General features: G+C 37.2%; 1 protein-coding gene across 1 annotated transcript in view; it reads right to left on the reverse strand.

Annotated features, from left to right (window-relative positions):
• Positions 1-1,734: 1,734 nt before the first annotated feature.
• The window catches only part of LOC125276261, a 28,880-nt gene continuing 7,119 nt past the window's right edge, over positions 1,735-23,495 (reverse strand). The window contains exons 7-16 of the mRNA XM_048203764.1: positions 16,167-16,193; positions 15,473-16,015; positions 14,376-14,494; positions 13,689-14,267; positions 9,391-9,519; positions 9,214-9,312; positions 6,854-7,087; positions 6,624-6,762; positions 2,482-2,508; positions 1,735-2,330 (exon numbers count right to left, since the gene is read on the reverse strand). Coding sequence (XP_048059721.1) covers positions 1,783-2,330; positions 2,482-2,508; positions 6,624-6,762; positions 6,854-7,087; positions 9,214-9,312; positions 9,391-9,519; positions 13,689-14,267; positions 14,376-14,494; positions 15,473-16,015; positions 16,167-16,193 — 2,444 coding nt within the window. The 3' untranslated portion in view covers positions 1,735-1,782. The remainder of the gene's footprint in view (positions 2,331-2,481; positions 2,509-6,623; positions 6,763-6,853; positions 7,088-9,213; positions 9,313-9,390; positions 9,520-13,688; positions 14,268-14,375; positions 14,495-15,472; positions 16,016-16,166; positions 16,194-23,495) is intronic.

Below are 23,495 nucleotides of genomic sequence, written 5' to 3' on the forward strand. Positions count from 1 at the left end.
TATGGGGCTAGACAAAGGTGTACTGGTCATAGATAACCTGTAAGCATTGCCTTTGCTTTAAATTGTTATATAGTTGTATTATTAACTATATGGGGCCAGATAAATTACTATCGAGGGGCAACATTACCTCATAGTTCTAGCCATTACCCCTGATTATTGTCAGAGCTTTAACTAAGTTGTTATATAGGCGATTGTATGGAGCTACATGGGTAACTTTTAACAATAGCAAGCATGGGCAGCATTGTTAAATTGCTTTAGCCATAACCTCTGGTTATTGATCAGACTGGCGAGTTTGTGAGTTTGTGGGCCCGCATAACAGTTGGTGCGAGGAGCTGCGACTCTGAGAACCAAATGAACGAGTACAATAAGAGGAAAGAGGTAAATAGAATAATCAAATGTCTAGATAAATTATCATATAAATAGTCAATAATCAATTGGCATTCTAACCTAAATTTGAGCTCATAATAAAATGGAGTCAGATAATAGTTTAATTAAGGAATTAAACTACTTTGCCCCTGTTATGAGCCCCTGCTGTTTTGTTTTGTTTTTTCCCTTGCTGAGTATAGTTGCCAATTGGATGGGGGTGGAGCCTGATTATCTCCAACACCTGTGGCTTCTGCCTATTTAAAGGGTTAGTTCACCCAAAAATGAAAATTCTGTCATTAATTACTCACCCTCGTGACGTTCCACACCCGTAAGACCTTCGTTAATCTTCAGAACACAAATTAAGATATTTTAGTTGAAATCCGATGGCTCCGTGAGGCCTGCATAGCCAGCAATGACATTTTCTCTATCAAGATCCATAAAGGTACTAAAACAAATTTAAATCTGTTTATGTGAATCAGTGGTTCAATATTAATATTATAAAGCGACGAGAATATTTATGGTGCGGCAAAAAAACTAAATAGCGACTAAATTAGTGATGGCCGATTTCAAAACACTGCTTCAGGAAGCATCGGAGCATGATGAATCAGTGTATCTAATCATGAATCGGATTGCATGTCAAACTGCGAAACTGCTGAAATCACGTGACTTTGGGAACTGCAGATTCACTGCTTCAGAAAGCATCGGAGCATTGTGAATCAGTGTTTAGATAGACATAGATAGATAGATAGATAGATCTAGATGGAGTCTAATGAGCCTCTACTGTCAAAATTTGAATTGTCAGTTGGAGTTTGAAGTCTTTGCTCATTTGAACATGCCAATAATGAAAGTCTATGGGATTTTTGCAAGATTTGATCAGCATTTTTAGGAAAACCGTAAGTTGGATCAGACTGAAAAGAGGGAGCACACTAACTCAGAACATTCTGAAGGTTGAGTCCGAGTTTGGTGGTTGTAGCTTGAAAGTCTATGAGGAGTAGCATTTAGAAATTTTAGTCTAAGAAGAATAATAATAAGATTAAGATCAGAAAGTTGTTTTTGTCAAGCCAATTTAATGAATGCCGGGCCTGGATTTAGTCCAAATTTTCTGGATTTAGTACAAACAGATTAAGCTTTAATTCACATATAGAAACACTGCTGAGAAACACTGTTACTAGTTTCATTTTTATGGTAAGATTTTACAGTTTCACTTTGTCAAGTAGAGATGGGAGAAAACATATTTATGGAAAAAAAATCATTTATTGAACAAGCATTATATTTTTACATTAAAATATGTAATTATAGCTTACAGATTTTAAAAACTGAAAAACAAAAAATGTAAATATAGCAGCACATACATAATGTTTTCATATTTCATTATTAAGATCATTACTTTAATCTATTTCATATTGGGGTGTAAATTCATTTATTGTATTTGACAGGTGTGATGATCAGTGGAGTTGAGTTTTTACCTCCAACATTAGGTTCTGGACTAAAATATGGATAGAGTTTCTCAGTGAAAGACTGACCAGTGTAAGAGTAGATATGAGAGCTGGACTCCACATCATAAAAGGAGACCAGACCCTCCTCATAATCCACAAACACACCGACCCGCTGCGGCTTCACTCTCAGACACAGAGAGACAGGAGAATCATTACAGGCACTATATTCATTCTCATTCCTCAGCCACACAGTCCATAATCCATTACTGGGACACAGTGTAAATTCTCCCTTCCTGTCAATGGATTCTCGGGCCACTCCTAAAGTCCAGTCAGTCTTTCCCTTCACCTGCACCTCAAAATAAAATCTCCCTGAGGAGAATCCCTCCTTTCCCAACAGAATTGCATATCTATCAAATCTCTCTAGTTTGTCTGGGAGTTTCTGCTCAATGTCTCCCTGACTCACTTGTTTTCCATCATCAGACAGGATGAGATATGGATTAGCTGTATCAGGATCCAGAGTCACATCCACTGAGGAAACAGAGAATATGAATCACATCTCAATACAGATATTCTGTGATGATGTTTTTAATATTTAATCAGTGTTTAATCATCCTGTAGGTCAGTAATGAAGCTGTGAGTATATGAATGTAATCTAGTGTAGTTCAGACACACACTGTACCTTCATACTGCTGCATCCTCTTCAGATCTGTAGAGTCACATGACAATAAAACATCATCAGATCTTTGACATGTTTATGTGTGGAATTATTGACAAGATTTAAGATTATATTTAAATGAGTAAAATATCATGTTTTATCTGATCAATGTTTGTGTCTCTGCTGATATTTAGAGAATCAAACAGAAACTCTTATTGCTTTGAGTTTGAGCTCTTAATATTTCTCCTTTATACAAACAGATATAACTTTGCAGATGTTTGGTGAAATGCACTGTTAGCAATTTCAGTATTTTACTGTAAAACAGTTATACAGTATGTTACTGTTTTTAAAAGTTGCATTATGGGAAATGTCCCATTGGCGTCAATAAAATACAGTATTTTTCATTTACTGTAAACTGAAATACAGTAAAAACAAATGAGCGTGAAAACTGACCAATCACAGAGAGGCTTATTTTTCCGCTTGGAGAAAGAAGAAAAGGAAGACACCGATGCAAGAACCAGGCAGCAGCAAAGGTGTGTACAAATATTCCTGCTTTTTATTAACATAATTTGTATTTTTGGTTTAACTAAAAGTGTACATATATGAGTCCATCTTGCCGGGTGTTAAAAAGTAACACTGAAGCAGTGTTAAAGTTAATGGGATAATTGATTGATGATTGAGTGATGATTGACAATTAGTGGAGACACCTGATGATAATAAGCAGAATCATTGAAGGAAAGAGAGAAAAAAGGTGTTAATTAATGATTTATGGAGTTTCATTTCAAATCACCATGAAAGAGGTCAGCGTTTGCTTTAGTTGGGCTCTTGATTCTTTACCTTTTATTATTAATTTTTCTCTGATTGCTCCAACTTTGTGTTTGTAAAGCACATTTGTTATGGTCAGAGAAAATAGAATCTGGTCACAATATGTTTTGGTGATGATATTGCCATCATGTGATGGTTTAAATCTCTGACTGTTTGCTTGATGTGTAGCTTTAGTATTAATGATTGTAGTCCTGTGATTTTACAGCTTGAGATCCAACAGTAGTAGAAACTTTTTTTTAAGATAAATTTATTACACACTGAAGCTTCAGTGTTTAAACACACAGACATCAAGAGTCAGCATATGATTCTCAAGAACGGTGACGATAAATAAATACAAAATACTGACAAACAGATCAACTCTGAACATCACAAAACAAGCTACTGTCACAACAAAACAACAGAAAAATAAAGCAAACATGAACAATCTACGAAAATTACAGGACAATTCAGCTGCATAATTTATTCATGCAGCAATGCATGATGGGAGCCATGGATGAGTTTTGATTGGTGGCTCCCATCATGCACTGCAACATGAAGCACTTTGTTTGATTGTCACCATTGTTGAGGGTCATATGCTGATTCTTGATGTCTGTGTGTGTTTCAAAAAAAATCTTTCAGATTATAAAAGCTCTGCTGGAACTCAAGCGGTAACAGTGATGTACTGTAAAGAAATATTATAAAAATCTATGTAATCGGGTAATACTGGATGTTACCAATGAATCTGGCCATTTCACAATGAGAATATCATCAAAACACAACCATTATGACTGTGCTTCCCAAAGCATTGTAAACCTAAATTGATCAATTTTGGCTAACAGCACTTTTGGGAAACGCAGTCCAGTTTTTCTGGCCATAACAAATGTGCTTTACAAACACAAAGTTGGAACAGCCAGATATAAACTAATGTTAATAAATAGAGTCAAGAGCCCAACTAAAGGAAATGCTTTTCACCATCATGGTGACTTCAAACTAAACTTTCATTAAATCATTAACATCTAAACATCTGTTCATTCTCAGTAAGAACTTTTGTTGATGTATGACAGAAATCAAATCAAACTGGTTAATAATAAGTGTAATAATGTTTAATGGCTGGAAGTCAGTTGTAGATGTTGTGTCTCTCTCTTTTTCTCTTGTTGTTTCTTCAGTGATTCTGCTTATTATCATCAGGTGTCTCCACTAATTGTCAATCACCACTCAATCATCAATCAATTATCTCATTAACTTTAACACTGCTTCAGTGTATGAGAGCAAACACATTCCACTGCGGAGAGTTATTTTAAATTTGTAAGTTTTTAAGATTGTTCTTATGATTGAATTTGTTCATTAATTGTTTTAAAATGCTGAAATGTTAAACATTTATGTATAAATGTTACTGCAGGCTTGGGAATATCAGATTTTGTGAAGAAAACTGAAAGTTCAATCTGCAAGAATATTAAAATGTTATTTCAAGTATTACAATTGAACAATTAAAAACAAAATTATAAACGTTATACAGTTGTCATTGTCTTTTTATTATTTACTGAGACCTGTTAAAATACAGTAATTTACAATTTGTACAGCTTTATAGTAAATAGAAACAGTGGACAATGAATTACAGGAAATTTTACAGTGTAAAGTTATATGTTTTTGATTAAAATATATTTCTAGAGAAAAGACCTTAAAATTATTGTATTTTTTACAGCAAAAAAATACTATACTGTAAATATGTTTACAGCAAGTTAAATGGTACTGTAAATACTGTATTAATACAGTATTTTTACTGTAAGTTCAATTTACAGTAAGTTACTGGCAAACTGCTGCCAGTAAGTTACTGTAATTTCTACAGGAAGTTTTTTACAGTGTACAGTGTTTTTGAAAGGGTCGATATCAGTTTGAGTTAATAATAGGCGATCTGGCGCTAGAATGTGTTGTTTTTTAAATCATGTTGAGTGCTCGTTGTCGCTGCTATCAGAGGCGCTACAGTGTTCTCTTGGCGCTCGTGCACACTGAGCCGTGTTCACACGGACGAGCGCTTCAATCTATCGCTCTGTTGCAGAGACTCTCTATTTGTTAGGTTGAAATCACAAAACAAAATAGCTACACATAAACGTATCCCTGTTCTTGATATACAATCACTGATGAACATCTTTGGTTTTAATGAGAAAAAAAAAATCATTCATGATTGGGTTAGAACCCAGAACCTCTTGCATGCTAAATGAAAATGCTGCCACGAGTCTATCAGGACAACCTTATAAGAATTGCGGATCCTCGTATTTATTAACTAATGTACATACTCTCGGGACTAATGGCATATTGTATTATAGCAGATGTAAGGAAGAAACAATCATATTAATTTACACCACTGCAAACAGCATCCCCAGCTTCACTTATTACTAACCAGATTGACTTGATTTATGTTAGACATCAACAAAGGTTGTTATTGAGAATTAGCAGAGGTTTTAACTGTTTCATTTGAAGTCACCATAATGGTGAATAGCTGTTCCATTAGTTGGGCTCTTCACTCTTAATGTTCACTCGTTTTTCTGACTGCTGTGACAGTGTGTTTGTTAAACACATTTGCAGTAGAAATGAAAACTAAACAAAATAACTTCAGGTGATGATGGTTGTCTGTTGATTGCTTTGTGGGCATCATGAAATGGACCGTCATTTGAAACTAACAACTGTGTTGTGCTATTGATTCATCTACATTATAAACTCTGCGTAGCAGGGGCACCCGAAAAATACTGAAATAACGGAAAATAAATGTTTTAAGATAACGGTTATTTTACATTATTTTTTGGCGCTCCTGCTGCCAGAAAAGTATGCTTATAAAAGTATACTATGCTTTTTTTCTGACAGTATTTTTCTGTTTTTAAACGGGCATTTTCTGGTGCCCCTGCGCCCCTGTGTACTGTAAATATGTTTACAGCAAGTTAAATGGTACTGTAAATATTAATACAGTATTTTTACTGTAAGTTCAATTTACAGTAAGTTACTAGCAAACTGCTGCCAGTAAGTTACTGTAATTTCTACAGGAAATTTTTTACAGTGTGTTTTATGTTCAAGTTATTTTTGTGTCTAATGTTATTCATCTCAGTTTTGGAGTTGATTAGTGTTGTGTTTATTCAGCAAATACAAATCTATAAGCATTAAACTTAAATAAACTTCAAATTTAAAGTCCAGCAGTCAGCATGTTTGAACGGCATGTTTTCTGAAATTAGAGCTGAAAATGAGCTGCTCTCTTCAAGAAGAACTGTGAGCTGATGATAATGAGACACAAACACATGATCACAAACTTCTCTTATTTCAGCTTGACCGACTCATTCTTCATTACTATCAGTGTTGTGTGTATATTATCATACCAGTTAGTGTGAGTTTCTCCTGTAGAGTGTCCTGCAGTTGAGTCAGAGCTCTCCTCACAGTCTCCAGACTCTCATCAGTCTTCACACTGATCTCAGACCAGTTCCTGGTGTTTCTAGAGCTGCACAGGGATGAGTAAATCTACAGCAGGAGAGAGGAGAAATCCTTCATCATGGGGAGTGTTATGGTGTCATATACTGCATTATCATTGATCAGAGAGATGTTGACTGACCTGTAGGAGGTGGAGGTGATCTTCAGTGTGTGAGAGCTGCTCCAGCTCAGTGTTTCTCATCTTTAGCTCAGTGATCTCCTGCTCCAGCTCTTCAATGAGCTCTTCCTCCTGTTTCTCTGCTGCTTTCTGCTGCTCCTCCATCATCTCCAGCAGTTCAGTCTGACATCTCTCAATGGAGCGGATGAGATCAGTGAAGAGCTCGACACGGGCTGCTTTCTCCTTCTCTGTGTTTCTCTGCTCAACCAGGACAATCAACACGTTATTAGTGGTGTTTGATAAGACAAGAATCAGTGTTACTATTGAACATACTTCAGTGTGTCAAAATCCCTCAACTGAAGAATTAAACTTTATCCTTCTTCATTACTTCATAAACTTCATTAAACTTCAAAATGCACAATCTTTTCTCTTTTGTAATGTCTCTCAGTCATCTCTCTTTCTACAGCAGGGATGGACAACTCCGGTCCTGGAGGGCCAGTGTCCAGCAGAGTTTAGCTCCAACCCTAATCAAACACACCTGAACCAGCTAATCAAGGTCTTTAGGATTAGTACACAGCAAAAACTGCAGTGTTAAATTAACTCTCCTGGGAGTACATGTGAGACCATACTCAAGAGTGTTAAAGTGTTAAAATAAGAGTGTTAAAAGAACACTGAAAAGTGTTAAAGTTAATTAGATAATTAAGTGATTAATTGAGTGATGATTGACCATTATTGAAGACACCTGATGATAACAAGCAGAATCACCAAAGGAGAAAATCACAATTTTTAAGCCACCATCGTGGAGATGAGGGTTTGCTTTAGTTGGGCTCTTGTCCCTTGACTTTTTAAAATAAAATTTTGTTTGGGCTGTTTTAACTGAGTTATAACATCCAGACAAACAAAGAGAAAAAACGATCAGGTGTTGGTTATGTTTTCACATAATCATTATTTGATTTGAATCACTGAACTCATTTAGAGCCCAATCTCTGAGTTAGATTTACATTATTGATTACAGCAGAGCTGTGATTCTACAGCAGAAAATAAGCTTTATCAATATAATCTGAAGGATTTCACAAGCAGTTGTTCTGAGCAAAAAAAAAAAAAAAAAATCTTTCCCTTAGGCACACACAGACATCAAGAATCAGCCTGTGAATCTCAACAACGGTGACAAGCAACATATTCTGATCAACAGATCAACTCTGAACATTAGAAAACAAGCTACTAAAAAGTCACATAAACGGAACAAAATAAAATATGAGAATAAAGGAAATTACTAAGACAATTCAGCTCATAATTTATTCATGCAGCAATGCATGATGGGAGCCATGGATGAATTTTGATTGGTGGCACCCAGAATGCACTGCAACATGGTTTATTATTCTCACCACTGTTGAGATTCACAGGCTGATTCTTGATGTCTGTGTGTGCCTAAGAGAAGGTTTTTTTTTTTTTTTGCTCAGAACAACTGTTTGTGAAATCCTTCAGATTATATTGATAAAGCTGATCTTCTGCTGTAGAATCACAGTTCTGCTGTAATCAATAATGTAAATCTAACTCAGAGATTGGGCTCTAAATGAGTTCAGTGATTCAAATCAAATAATGATTATGTGAAAACATAACCAACACCTGATAATTTTTTCTCTTTGTTTGTCTGGATGTTATAACTCAGTTAAAACAGCCCAAACAAAATTTTATTTTAAAAAGTCAAGGGACAAGAGCCCAACTAAAACAAACCCTCATCTCCACGATGGTGGCTTAAAAATTGTGATTTTCTCCTTTGGTGATTCTGCTTGTTATCATCAGGTGTCTTCAATTTTGGTCAATCATCACTCAATTAATCACTTAATTAACTCATTAACTTTAACACTTTTCAGTGTTCTTTTAACACTCTTATTTTAACACTTTAACACTCTTGAGTATGGTCTCACATGTACTCCCAGGAGAGTTAATTTAACACTGCAGTTTTTGCTGTGTACTAATCCTAAAGACCTTGATTAGCTGGTTCAGGTGTGTTTGATTAGGGTTGGAGCTAAACTCTGCTGGACACTGGCCCTCCAGGACCGGAGTTGTCCATCCCTGATGTAGAAGCTCAAACAAATGTAATGACCTCAAAGAATCGTTATTTAATTAGTTTCATGTCTTTGTTTATTGTAGGTCATTTGCACAAATAATATAATGTAAAGGGGATAATCATAGACTGTAAAGAAAGGAAGGTGTGGAGATCTGTCTTGGAGCAGGTGATCATGTGTTGGTGAGGAACCTGTCAGAAAGAGGCGGCCCAGGAAAACTGTAGGCATACTGGGAAAAGCAAATGTTTGTCTGGAAAGAAAAGGATGTCAGAGGGACAGATCAAAACAGGAAGCACAACCATGACGGATACTCACCATGACAGAACAGACAGTTCCAGTGATGAGGAGTTTGACTTGTGGATTCAACGCAGAGAACAGGAACAGATCTGGATCCACCTGCAGCAGAATTCCACCCTAGAAGAGAGGAGAGAAACAGGAAACCTGACAAGAAACCTGACATCGAAGAAATCATTGATGATTCTGTAAACCCACTGGATCTGGAGGAACACCCAGAGGAGTCTGATGAAGAGTGAAGAGGTGCTGGGAGATCTTCAAGAGGTGCAGGAGCTGGAGGAAGGATCCGTAAAGCCGAGCATGAAGAAGGTGACTTGGCATCAGAACCTATGAGGAGAACTTCTGGCAGAAACAGGTGACCTAGGAATCACGTATGACACCCTGGGTGAGCCACACTTCAACCAGTGAACTGGAGTGTTTGTGGTGGAAACACTGATGTGGAGACCTGCTGTGTACGAGCCCAGCTGAGCATCCATCACTGAATCTGTGTCCTTCATAATGAGGAAGAGTAGGAAGAGTTGAAACAGTAATATTTTTGTTGATTGAGTTATAAACTGTTAAGTGTATTGTAAGGCTACAGTCATAATAATGATATACAGCAGAATTATAGTTTTGTCAGTTTAAGGTATAGTTAGAAGGCTGGATGAAACACTAAGAGATTAATGCAGTGCTGAAGAGACATTTAACATGTGTCAATACATTGTGGAGGTGTATGTGGTGGTGTCCACTTGTCACTACAGCCCACTGAGCAAATTAGGTCCAGAAGACGTCTTTTTGAGGTCTTGTCTCAGGTTGAAAAGACGTCCACTGAGGGGCCAGAATGAAAGTTTTTATGACGTCTTTTTTTGACGTCTTCTGAACATCCGATATAGACGAACAAGCAGAATCCTTCCAAGGAGAAAATCACAATTTTTAAGCCACCATCGTGGAGATGAGTGTTTTCTTTAGTTGGGCTCTTGACCCTTGACTTTTTATATTAGATTTTGTTTGGGCTGTTAACTGAGTCATAACAGCCAGACAAGCAAAGAGAAAAGATGATCAGATGTTGGTTATGTTTACACATAATCATTAGTTGATCTGAATCACTGAACTCATCTAGAGCCCAATCTCTGAGTAAGATTCACATTATTGATTACAGCAGCACCGTGATTCTACAGCACAAGATCAGCTTTATCAATATAATCTGAAAGATTTCACATAAGGTGTTCTGATTAAAAAAAAATCTTTCTTTTAGGCACACACAGACATCAAGAATCAGCCTGTGAATCTCAATGACGGTGACAAAGGAAAGGAAATTACTAAGACAATTGAGCTCATAATTTATTCATGAAGCAGTGCATGATGGGAGCCATGTGTGAATTTTGATTGGTGGCTCCCAGAATGCACTGCAACATGCTTTTTGATGGTCACCACTGTTGAGATTCACAGGCTGATTCTTGATGTCTGTGTGTGCCTAAAATAAAAAAAAAAACCTTTTTTCTTATTTGTTCAACACACCTTTTCTGAATTTTTTTGAATCATATTGTAAAAGCAGATCCTCTGCTGTAGAATCACAGTGATGCTGTAATCAATAATGTAAATCCAACTCAGAGACTGGGCTCTAAATGTGCTCAGAGATTTAGATAAAATAATGATTATGTGAAACATAACCAACACCTGATAATCTTTTCTCTTTGCTTGACTAGCTGATACAACAGCCCAAACAAAATCTAATATTAAAAAGTCAAGGGTCAAGAGCCCAACTAAAGCAAACACTCATCTCCACGATGGTGGCTTAAAAATTGTGATTTTTCTCCTTTGGTGATTCTGCTTGTTCGTCTATATCGGATGTTCAGAAGACGTCAAAAAAAGACGTCATAAAAACTTTCATTCTGGCCCCTCAGTGGACGTCTTTTCAACCTGAGACAAGACCTCAAAAAGACGTCTTCTGGACCTAATTTGCTCAGTGGGAGGATGATCTGGAGGTCCACCAGTGAAACAAAAGACAAGACACTCTCAACACACATCAGGACTGAAAGTTAGATGATGGTAGTGATGTCACAGCTGTACAGAAGTAGAAGATATTGATTGTATTGTTAATCTGTGAGAAAGCATGTACATTACACTTTTATTAAGGCCCGAGCACCAATCGTGTGAGGACCCTATGTAATTGTTGCTTCGTCAATTCTTCTTCTTCTCCGAAATGAATCATATTTTTTGAGGGCCTAAACATGTTCGAAAACTCATGAAACTTTGCACACTCGTAAGAGGTGGTGAAAATGTACGTCTGATATGAGTTTCAAAATTAGGTGTGGCAAAATGGCTCGATAGCACCACCTACAAAATTTCAATTAAGTGCCCTTCACACTACGTTTCACGTACAGGCATGAAATTCAGCAGACAGATGTAATGGCACAACACCTACAAAAAAGTCCCTTGGTGCAAAATCTGTAAACCCAACAGGAAGTGAGATATTTTGAATTTTCTCTGCAAAATTTGTGCAATGTCCAATCTGTTTGAAACTTCACGTTTTATTAGTGTACTGGCCTGAAGACATCTACATGTCAATATTCAGTTACAGTCATAGTGCCACTTGCCGGCAACAGGAAAAGTCATGTTTTACACTGTGATTAACTCCTCATTGAGATTTAACCAGAACATCATCAAATTTGGTCAGTCTAATCTTAAGGCCTTAGTCCGGGCCTGAAGACATCCACATGCAAATATTCAGTTAGTCATAGTGCTACCTGTTGTGAACAGGAAATGGCATGCTTTACACTGTAATTCACTCCCAGAAACAAATTTAAATATGCCACAAAGTACCAAACATGCTAGAAACACGCTAAATCATGCAACACCTGGCTAAGTGCTAATGTATGTGATTAAAGACACAAAACAGGAAGTTGTTCTAACTCAGGTATGTCCAATCTACCCAAAACTTCACGTTTGAAAAGAGTCCTGCCCTGAACACATCTACATATCTACATGACAATATTCAGTTATAGTAATCGCGCCACCCACTGGCAACAGGAAGTGACATGTTTAACACTGTGATGCACTACTAGAAACATACTAAAATATGCAATTGAGTACTAAACATGCTAGGAACATTCTAAATCATGCTACCAACACACTGAGTGCTAAAGCATGTTCAATCTGCCTCAAACTTTACATGTTTGATAAGTGCCCTGGCTTGAAGACCTACACGCCAAAATTATCATAATAATCATAGCAACACCAGCTGGTAGCAGGAAGTGTGGCAAATGACTGACATTGTGCTTCTATTTTTATATACATAAATGCATATTGCCCACCGGGTGGCAGTGGCACGGGTGCGAGGGCCCTTTCTCACTGCTTGGAACTTGCAATTTAATTTTTTTTTTTTTTTTTTTTTTTTAGTGGGGGAGGGTGTAATAACCCAGTGTGGAATTCCCAGGTGAAAAATGTGTACTATTAAATCTTTTGTAAAATACATGAACTTAAAATGATTGTAATTCAAGAATTCTTTGGAATATAGACAAGTTTGGTCTCGTTTTAAAGAAGACAATCAGCAGGTTATTGCTCAAGTGAAAGCACTTCAGAAAATGAAAAGTAGGAAAACATTATGGAAGTTTAAATTTACTGTAAATCAAATTTACTGTACTACATATTTTATATAAAATATATAGTACAAAATTTCTCTAAAATTACTATCAAATCCAACCCATATTTATAACCAATTTGTGTTCCAAATTTTAAGTTGATATCACAAAAACTGAAGTTCCCATGAGATTTTGTTTAGGCGCTTTACCAAAAATAAATTTCTGTCCAAATATCACAAAAGTGTTGGCAGATATGGAACTGTGAGACTCAGACATGTAATACTCAAGCTGTTTGGAAATGCTATCAATGCCAAAATGAATCTACGGTAGACTTATTGTCTAGTTGAAGAATTATTAATTATTTTACTATAAACTGTATGACCTTTATATTAGTAAATATTCTATTTGATTGTATTATGGAGTGCATACATGTCACGGATTGCACAGAGATGAGAAGGTAAGATCCATGTGCAGCTTTCAATTGGGTAATCCAGAAACGTAATCCACAAACAGGCAAGGGTCAAAATCCATAGAGACAGTCCATACAAAAAAAACAACAAAAAAAAACAAGAAAAACACAAAGAAAACCAAAACATCCATGAAAACACCATAACAAAAGCAGAAACAAACCAGGTATAAATAGACAGACAATAATGAACAAACACAAAACAGCCGGGTGCAATGAATGGGATAATGAGTCCGGGAAGTGGGTTATGGGAATAGTAGTTCAAAAGTGTGGTGAGAAGTAGTCCGTGTTGGAGTGCCCTCAGGTGGCTAAATAGGGCACTCCAACTGGTGATCATGACAGTACCCCCTCCATACGGAGCGGCTACCAGACGCTCCACCTGACCAAACACAAAACAAAACTCTCAGGAGTGATGTGGACCAGAGGAGGACCAGGGGGAGGGACGGCGGGCCAGGTCCAGAGCCCCCGACCGAAGGCCAGGGGGGAGCCGGAGGAACAGACCACGGGGGCTCCAAGAAGGTCAGGGTCCTGGCCGAGTGCCAGGGTGGTGCTGGAGGAACTAACCAGGTAGACTTCAGCAGGGCAGACGGCCTGGGCAGCGGCGGCGACAGGGCAAGGCACTTGGGTGGCGCCGGCAGGGCAAGACGCTTGGGAAGCGCAAGAACAACCTCTGGGGTGGTCTCCGGGCCTACCGCAAGCTCTGGGAAGGCCTCTGGGCCTACAGCGGGCTCTGGGAAGGCCTCTGGACCTTGAGGGATGGAGGAAGCCTTCTTCCTCCTCCTCCTCTTTTTACGCGGCCGAGGCGGTAGCTTTGTGCCCATCTCTTCTGTAGGGGCTGGAGCGGACTCATGGGCTGGAGCGGACTCCTTCGCTTTCCTCTTTCTCCTTACCCTGTGCCTCCCAGTGGGATTTTGGAGACCAGGGTCTTGACTCAGAGAGGGAAAGTCTCTACGGTAGGGTTCTGGTTGACCAGGTGTTGCCCACTTGCTTCTATGGTGGAGATATTTGACAAAGCCCCAAAAATCCAGGATCTGAAGCCCCTCCAACTCCTATTGAAGCAGAGGGTCATCCAGGCATTTATTAAAAATCTCCTTAAGAGCGACATCATTATAATTTAACCCCACCATAGTCCAAAACGTCTGGGCGAAGCATCCTACCTCCCATCCCTCTTGATGTAGAGCCCTCAATGCCCGAAGTCGAGCCATTTGCTCCCTCATGGTGGCTAGAGGAAGAATCCGGAGACTCATGCTGCTGGATCTATCGGTGATGGTGTTTTCTGTCACGGATTGCACAGAGATGAGAAGGTAAGATCCATGTGCAGCTTTTAATGGGGTAATCCAGAAACGTAATCCAAAAACAGGCAAGTGTCAAAATCCACAGAGACAGTCCATACAAAAAACAAGAAAAACACAAAGAAAACCAAAACGGAGAAAACCAGAAACATCCATGAAAACACCATAACAAAAGCAGAAACAAACCAGGTATAAATAGACACTAATGAACAAACACAAAACAGCTGGGTGCAATGAACGGGATAATGAGTCCGGGAAGTGGGTCATTTGAATAGTAGTTCAAAAGTGTGGTGAGAAGTAGTCCGTGTTGGAGTGTCCTCAGGTGGCTAAATAGGGCACTCAAACTGGTGATCATGACAATACATTAACTGATGTTTGGTGAATTTTCACAGGCGAAATCCAGACAATTCAAATGGAATCCACATGATTGAGAAATTTAGTGTAAGGGCAAAAGATTTCCCCATGCAATTTCCCCTTGATGCCGAGCCTGGGTTTTCCTGGGTTGGCCTGGTCCAAATTTTCTGAAGACACTAGATCGCTTTATGATGAACAGACTGATTTAGGCTTATACTCAAAAATAAACATTGATCAGCGAACATAAACAGAAGCTTAACTGTACTTGCTTTGACGCTTGAGAACAATTACCTTGTTGGTTCTTGTGGAAGTTACTATAGTTTGGTTTTTATGATGCAGTTTCAATTTGTCAAGTAGAGATAAGAGAAAAAAATGGCATGAAATTATGAAACAAATATTTATGGGAAAAATCATTTATTGAACAAACATATTTTTGCATTAAAATGTGCAATTACAGCTTACAGATTTTAAAAACTGAAATGAAAAGAAATAGCAACAAATTAAGAAAAAAGAGCAGCAAATACATAATGTTTTCAGATTTAATTATTAAGATCATTACTTTAATATCCTAACTCCTATTTCATATTAGGGGTGCAAGTTCATTCATTTATTGTATTTGACAGGTGTGATGATCAGTGGAGTTGAGTTTTTACCTCCATTATTAAGGCCTGGACAAAAAAATGGATAGAGTTTGTCAGTGAAAGACTGACCAGTGAAAGAGTAGATATGAGAGCTGGACTCCACATCATAAAAGGAGACCAGACCCTCCTCATAATCCATAAACACACCGACCCGCTGCGGCTTCACTCTCAGAGACAGAGGGATAAGAGAATCATCACAGGCTTCATATTCATTCCCATTCCTCAGCTGTACAGTCCAGTATCCATCCTCAGGACACAGTGTGGACTCTCCCTTCCTGTCAATGGATTCTCTGGCCACTCCTAAACCCCATTCAGTCTTTCCCTTCACCTGCACCTCAAAATAAAATCTCCCTGAGGAGAATCCCTCCTTTCCCAGGACATTTACATATCTATCAAATCTCTCTGGTTTGTCTGGAAGGTCCTGCTCAGTGTCTCCAAGTCTCACTTGTTTTCCATCATCAGACAGGATGAGTTCAGAATTAGCTGTATCAGGATCCAGAGTCACATCCACTGAGAAAACAGAGAATATGAATCACAACTTAATACAGATATTTTGTGACGATGATTTTAATATTTAATCAGTGTTTAATCATCCTGTAGGTCAGTAATGAAGCTGTGAGTATATGAATGTAATCTAGTGTAGTTCAGACACACACTGTACCTTCATACTGCTGCATCCTCTTCAGATCTGTAGAGACACATGACAATAAAACGTCATCAAATCTTTGACATGTTTATGTGTGGAATTATAGACAAGATTTAAAGGTGCCCTAGATTATGTTTTTAAAAGATGTAATATAAGTCTAAGGTGTCCCCTGAATGTGTCTGTGAAGTTTCAGATCAAAATACCCCATAGTTTTTTTTTTATAAATTTTTTTAACTGCCTATTTTGGGGCATCATTATAAACGCGCCGATTTTATGCTGCGGCCCCTTTAAATCCTGTGGTCCACGCCCACAGAGCTTGCGCTTGCCTTGAACAGTGCCTTAACAAAGTTTACACAGCTAATATAACCCTCAAAATGGATCTTTGCAAAGTGTTCGTCATGCATGCGTCGGATTATGTGAGTATTGTATACTGTTATATTGTTTACTTCTGATTTTGAATGAGTTTGATGGTGCTCCGTAGCTAAAGCTAACATTACACACTGTTGGAGAGATTTATAAAGAATGAAGTTGTGTTTATGAATTATACAGACTGCAAGTGTTTAAAAATGAAAATAGCGACGGCTCTCTTGTCTCCGTGAATACAGTAATAACCGATGGTAACTTTAACCACATTTAACAGTACATTAGCAACATGCTAACGGAACTGACATTGATGAGCTGCGCTGTGTGTAAAAGTTGAAATTCTTTTAACTTGACACGGCCTCCTAAAAAACGCGGTGCTCATGTGTGAGGCGCTGCAAAAGACGTGAGACGCGAGCGTAACGGTCATGCACGTCCGTCAAACGTGTTTACATAGAAAAACAATGGGAAAGTAGCACATTGGAATAGAAAAACGCGTTCTGTGTGAACGGCCCCTTATTGTGGCTACGTTCAGCGCTCGTGACACGCATGCGTCGCCATGGAAACAATAAGGGCAAACGTTCTAAAATAAGGGTCGCCTGGCGGTCAGTTAGAATATTTTAAACTCACGCTTGAAAAGTGTGCGTATGCTGGGTGTTTTAATATTAGAAAGCCTAAAAGAAAATTTTTGTCAGGACAGAAATTTGTGACTTTTCAGAGATTTCCTATACACAATCCTGAGCGAATGAAACTGTGGTTGCTACGCCTACGTCAACCGTGACCTTTTCAATGTAATTGCGTATTACGTGACGTCACGAACACGCATCGGAGAAAAAAGCAAAGCCAGCATTTGTGCTTATAAAACTTAAACTTTTTAATTTTTTTTTTAAATTACCAGTCGTTTCGCTAGATAAAACCCTTATTCATCGTCTGGTATCGTCTGGTGTCGTTTAAAGCCCTTTGAAGCTGCACTGAAACTGCCATTTGGACCTTGAACCGTTTGGTGCCCATTGAAATGAATGATATGGAGAAAAATCCTAGAATGTTTACATCAAAAACCTTCATTTCTTTTCGACTGAAGAAAGAAAGACATGGACATCTTGGATGACATGGGGGTGAGTAAATTATCAGCAAAAGTTTATTTAAAAGTGAACTAATCCTTTAAAAGGGGTTTTCCCGTGACTGACAGCGCTAGTCAAAGCAATTGTCAGTTGCTTCTTGTTCCGTGTTCACAACAATTCAGTCTTTTCAATGTAAAAGTCTTCGCTACTGACTGACACACTCACACTCATAAAGTCTTTGCCGCCATCTAATGGTGTAATAATGTAACTTCTGTTGCTGTTCATTCTTTCTGGTGGAAGGAAGGCTTTTAGTGAAAGTTTAGGCTACTTCATGAAAGTTGATACATATTTTTGGCTTTAATATTTGTATCGTGTGGTAACCGTTTTATAAAAGCAATAAGGTACTCGTGGCTAGTGCTGTATAGTGAATAAATGAAACAAATTGTTGTGCCTAACAACACCCTTCAGCAGTGACTTAATTCATGATACAGCATACCACTCTCATACCTTATTGCTTACTTATATTATAGTAGAAGAATTTACTGCATGTTTTCTGAAATTAGAGCTGAAAATGAGCTGCTCTCTTCAAGAAGAACTGTGAGCTGATGATAATGAGCCACAAACATACGATCACATACTTCTCTTATTTCAGCTTGAACGACTCATTCTTCATCATTACTATCAGTGTTGGGGGGAACACATTACAAGTAATGTGAGTTATAACCAGATTACTTTTTTTTTCAATTAACTAATATAGCATTAACTTTTACATTTACAACAAAACATCTGTATTTCAAATAAGTAACACAAGTTACTTTGTGTTCCCATTTATTGACTGAGAGCTCTCCTGTCCTTGTGTTGAGAGAAATCAGCAGTAAGGTCAGAGGTGTTGTGTGCGCTGTGTGAACATGATGATTATTGTAGTTCTAGAAATGTGAACATCATTTACTCATCTCACTAGAAAACAGATTCAGTATCCTTCAAAATGAATAAAAACAGTGAAATGCAAACTCAGAATATTACACAAACCTGCATTAATTAAATGTTAATTAAGTGAGGTATTTAATCTCACTTTATTAAGCAATGTATTTGCTGTTGACCTTCAATGATCCATTTCAACCATACTAATAAGCAAAATTCCTTAAAGGTGCCCAAGAATGCTTTTTCACAAGATGTAATATAAGTCTAAGGTGTCTCCTGAATGTGTCTGTGAAGTTTCAGCTCAAAATACCCCATAGATTTTTTTTAATTAATTTTTTTAACTGCCTATTTTGGGGCATCATTAACAATGCACTGATTTACACTCGGCGTCGCCCCCTTAAATCGCGTGCTCCCTGCCACACGAGCTGTCGACTATATTATAGCGCACACTGTTAGCAATTTCTGTAAATTACACAGTATTTTACTGTAATATGAACTGTATTTTACTGTAAAACAGTTATACAGTATGTTACTGTATTTAAAAGTTGCATTATGGGAAATATCCCATTGGCGTCAATAAAATACAGTATTTTTCATTTACTGTAAACTGAAATACAGTAAAAACAAATGAGCGTGAAAACTGACCAATCACAGAGAGGCTTATTTTTCCGCTTGGAGAAAGAAGAAAAGGAAGACACCGATGCAAGAACCAGGCAGCTGCAAAGGTGTGTACAAATATTCCTGCTTTTTATTAACATAATTTGTATTTTTGGTTTAACACTAAAAGTGTACATATATGAGTCCATCTTGCCGGGTGTTAAAAATTAACACTGAAGCAGTGTTAAAGTTAATGGGATAATTGATTGATGATTGAGTGGTGATTGACAATTAGTGGAGACACCTGATGATAATAAGCAGAATCACTGAAGGAAAGAGAGAAAAAAGGTCTTAATTAATGTTTTATGGAGTTTCATTTCAAGTCACCATGAAAGAGGTCAGCGTTTGCTTTAGTTGGGCTCTTGACTCTTTACCTTTTATTATTAATTTTTCTCTGATCGCTCCAACTTTGTGTTTGTAAAGCACATTTGTTATGGTCACAATATGTTTTGGTGATATTGTCATCATGTGATGACCTGACGTTGTTTAGAGTCTCAATCTCTGACCGTTTGCTTGATGTGTAGCTTTAGTATTAATGATTGTAGTCCTGTGATTTTACAGCTTGAGATCCAACAGTAGTAGAAACATTTTTTTTAAGAAAAATACATTACACACTGAAGCTTCAGTGTTTAAACACACAGACATCAAGAGTCAGCATATGATTCTCAAGAACGGTGATGATAAATAAATACAAAATACTGACAAACAGATCAACTCTGAACATCACAAAACAAGCTACTGTCACAACAAAACAACAGAAAAATAAAGCAAACATGAACAATCTACGAAAATTACAGGACAATTCAGCTGCATAATTTATTCATGCAGCAATGCATGATGGGAGCCATGGATGAGTTTTGATTGGTGGCTCCCATCATGCACTGCAACATGAAGCACTTTGTTTGATTGTCACCATTGTTGAGGGTCATATGCTGATTCTTGATGTCTGTGTGTGTTTCAAAAAAAACCTTTCAGATTATAAAAGCTCTGCTGGAACTCAAGCGGTAACAGTGATGTACTGTAAAGAAATATTATAAAAATCTATGTAATCGGGTAATACTGGATGTTACCAATGAATCTGGCCATTTCACAATGAGAATATCATCAAAACACAACCATTATGACTGTGCTTCCCAAAGCATTGTAAACCTAAATTGATCAATTTTGGCTAACAGCACTTTTGGGAAACACAGTCTAGTTTCTCTGGCCATAACAAATGTGCTTTATAAACACAAAGTTGGAGCAGCCAGATATAAATTAAGGTTAATAAATAGAGTCAAGAGCCCAACTAAAGGAAATGCTTTTCACCATCATGGTGACTTCAAACTAAACTAAACATCTAAACATCTGTTAATTCTCAATAAGAACTTTTGTTGACAGAATGTATGACAGAAATCAAATCAAACTGGTTAATAATAAGTGTAATAATGTTGCTGGAAGTCAGTTGTAGATGTTGTGTCTCTCTCTTTTTCTCTTGTTGTTTCTTCAGTGATTCTGCTTATTATCATCAGGTGTCACCACTAATTGTCAATCATCACTCAATCATCAATCAATTATCTCATTAACTTTAACACCGCTTCAGTGTATGAGAGCAAACACATTCCACTGCGGAGAGTTATTTTAAATTTGTAAGTTTTTAAGATTGTTCTTATGACTGAATTTGTTCATTAATTGTTTTAAAATGCTGTAATGTTAAACGTTTATGTATAAATGTTACTGCAGGCTTGGGAATATCAGATTTTGTGAAGAAAACTGAAAGTTCAGTCTGCAAGAATATTAAAATGTTATTTCAAGTATTACAATTAAACAATTAAAAACAAAATTATAAACGTTATACAGTTGTCATTGTCTTTTTATTATTTACTGAGACCTGTTAAAATACAGTAATTTACAATTTGTACAGCTTTATAGTAAATAGAAACAGTGGACAATGAATTACAGGAAATTTTACAGTGTAAAGTTATATGTTTTTGATTGTATTAAAATATATTTCTAGAGAAAAGACCTTAAAATTATTGTATTTTTTACAGCAAAAAATACTATACTGTAAATATGTTTACAGCAAGTTAAATGGTACTGTAAATACTGTATTAATACAGTATTTTTACTGTAAGTTCAATTTACAGTAAGTTACTGGCAAACTGCTGCCAGTAAGTTACTGTAATTTCTACAGGAAGTTTTTTGCAGTGTACCACTTTTTGAAAGGGTCGATATTGTCCCGACCACGTTTTGAAACCTCTCGCAGCACGGATATATAATACAAAAGAAACAGCTCTAGTTGATTATCAATTTGAGTTAATAATAGGCGATCTGGCGCTAGAATGTGTTGTTTTTGAAATCATGTTGAGTGCTCGTTGTCGCTGCTATCAGAGGCGCTACAGCAGGGATGGACAACTCCGGTCCTGGAGGGCCAGTGTCCAGCAGAGTTTAGCTCCAACCCTAATCAAACACACCTGAACCAGCTAATCAAGGTCTTTAGGATTAGTACACAGCAAAAACTGCAGTGTTAAATTAACTCTCCTGGGAGTACATGTGAGACCATACTCAAGAGTGTTAAAGTGTTAAAATAAGAGTGTTAAAAGAACACTGAAAAGTGTTAAAGTTAATGAGTTAATTAAGTGATTAATTGAGTGATGATTGACCAAAATTGAAGACACCTGATGATAACAAGCAGAATCACCAAAGGAGAAAATCACAATTTTTAAGCCACCATCGTGGAGATGAGGGTTTGTTTTAGTTGGGCTCTTGTCCCTTGACTTTTTAAAATAAAATTTTGTTTGGGCTGTTTTAACTGAGTTATAACATCCAGACAAACAAAGAGAAAAAATGATCAGGTGTTGGTTATGTTTTCACATAATCATTATTTGATTTGAATCACTGAACTCATTTAGAGCCCAATCTCTGAGTTAGATTTACATTATTGCAGGGATGGACAACTCCGGTCCTGGAGGGCCGGTGTCCAGCAGAGTTTAGCTCCAACCCTAATCAAACACACCTGAACCAGCTAATCAAGGTCTTTAGGATTAGTACACAGCAAAAACTGCAGTGTTAAATTAACTCTCCTGGGAGTACATGTGAGACCATACTCAAGAGTGTTAAAGTGTTAAAATAAGAGTGTTAAAAGAACACTGAAAAGTGTTAAAGTTAATAAGATAATTAAGTGATTAATTGAGTAATGATTGACCATTATTGAAGACATCTGATGATAACAAGAAGAATCACCAAAGGAGAAAATCACAATTTTTAAGCCACCATCGTGGAGATGAGGGTTTGCTTTAGTTGGGCTCTTGTCCCTTGACTTTTTAAAATAATATTTAGTTTGGGCTGTTTTAACTGAGTTATGACATCCAGACAAACAAATGGAAAAAATGATCAGGTGGTGTTGGTTATGTTTTCACATAATCATTATTTGGTCTGAATATCTGAACTCTTTTAGAGCCCAATCTCTGAGTTAGATTCACATTATTGATTACAGCAGAACTGTGATTCTACAGCACAAGATCAGCTCTATCAATATAATCTGAAGGATTTCACAAACAGTTGTTCTGAGCAAAAAAAAAAAAGAATCTTTCTCTTAGGCACACACAGACATCAAGAATCAGCCTGTGAATCTCAATGACGGTGACAAGCAACATATTCTGATCAACAGATCAACTCTGAACATTAGAAAACAAGCTACTAAAAAGTCGCATAAACGGAACAAAATAAAATATGAGAATAAAGAAAAATAAGACAATTCAGCTCATAATTTATTCAGCTCATAATTTATTCATGCAGCAATGCATGATGGGAGCCATGGATGAATTTTGATTGGTGGCAACCAGAATACACTGCAACATGCTTTATTATTCTCACCACTGTTGAGATTCACAGGCTGATACTTGATGTCTGTGTGTGCCTAAGAGAAACATTTTTTTTTGCTCAGAACTGTTTGTGAAATCCTTCAGATTATATTGATAAAGCTGATCTGCTGTAGAATCACAGTGCTGCTGTAATCAATAATGTCAATCTAACTCAGAGATTGGGCTCTAAATGAGTTCAGTGATTCAGATCAAGCAATGATTATGTGAAAACATAACCAACACCACCTGATCATTTTTGCCATTTGTTTGTCTGGATGTCATAACTCAGTTAAAACAGCCCAAACTAAATATTATTTTAAAAAGTCAAGGGACAAGAGCCCAACTAAAGCAAACCCTCATCTCCACGATGGTGGCTTAAAAATTGTGATTTTCTCCTTTGGTGATTCTGCTTGTTATCATCAGGTGTCTTCAATAATGGTCAATCATTACTCAATTAATCACTTAATTATCTTATTAACTTTAACACTTTTCAGTGTTCTTTT

The sequence above is a fragment of the Megalobrama amblycephala genome, linkage group LG9 (assembly GCF_018812025.1).
Source record: "Megalobrama amblycephala isolate DHTTF-2021 linkage group LG9, ASM1881202v1, whole genome shotgun sequence".
NCBI classification, from domain to species: Eukaryota; Metazoa; Chordata; class Actinopteri; order Cypriniformes; family Xenocyprididae; genus Megalobrama; species Megalobrama amblycephala.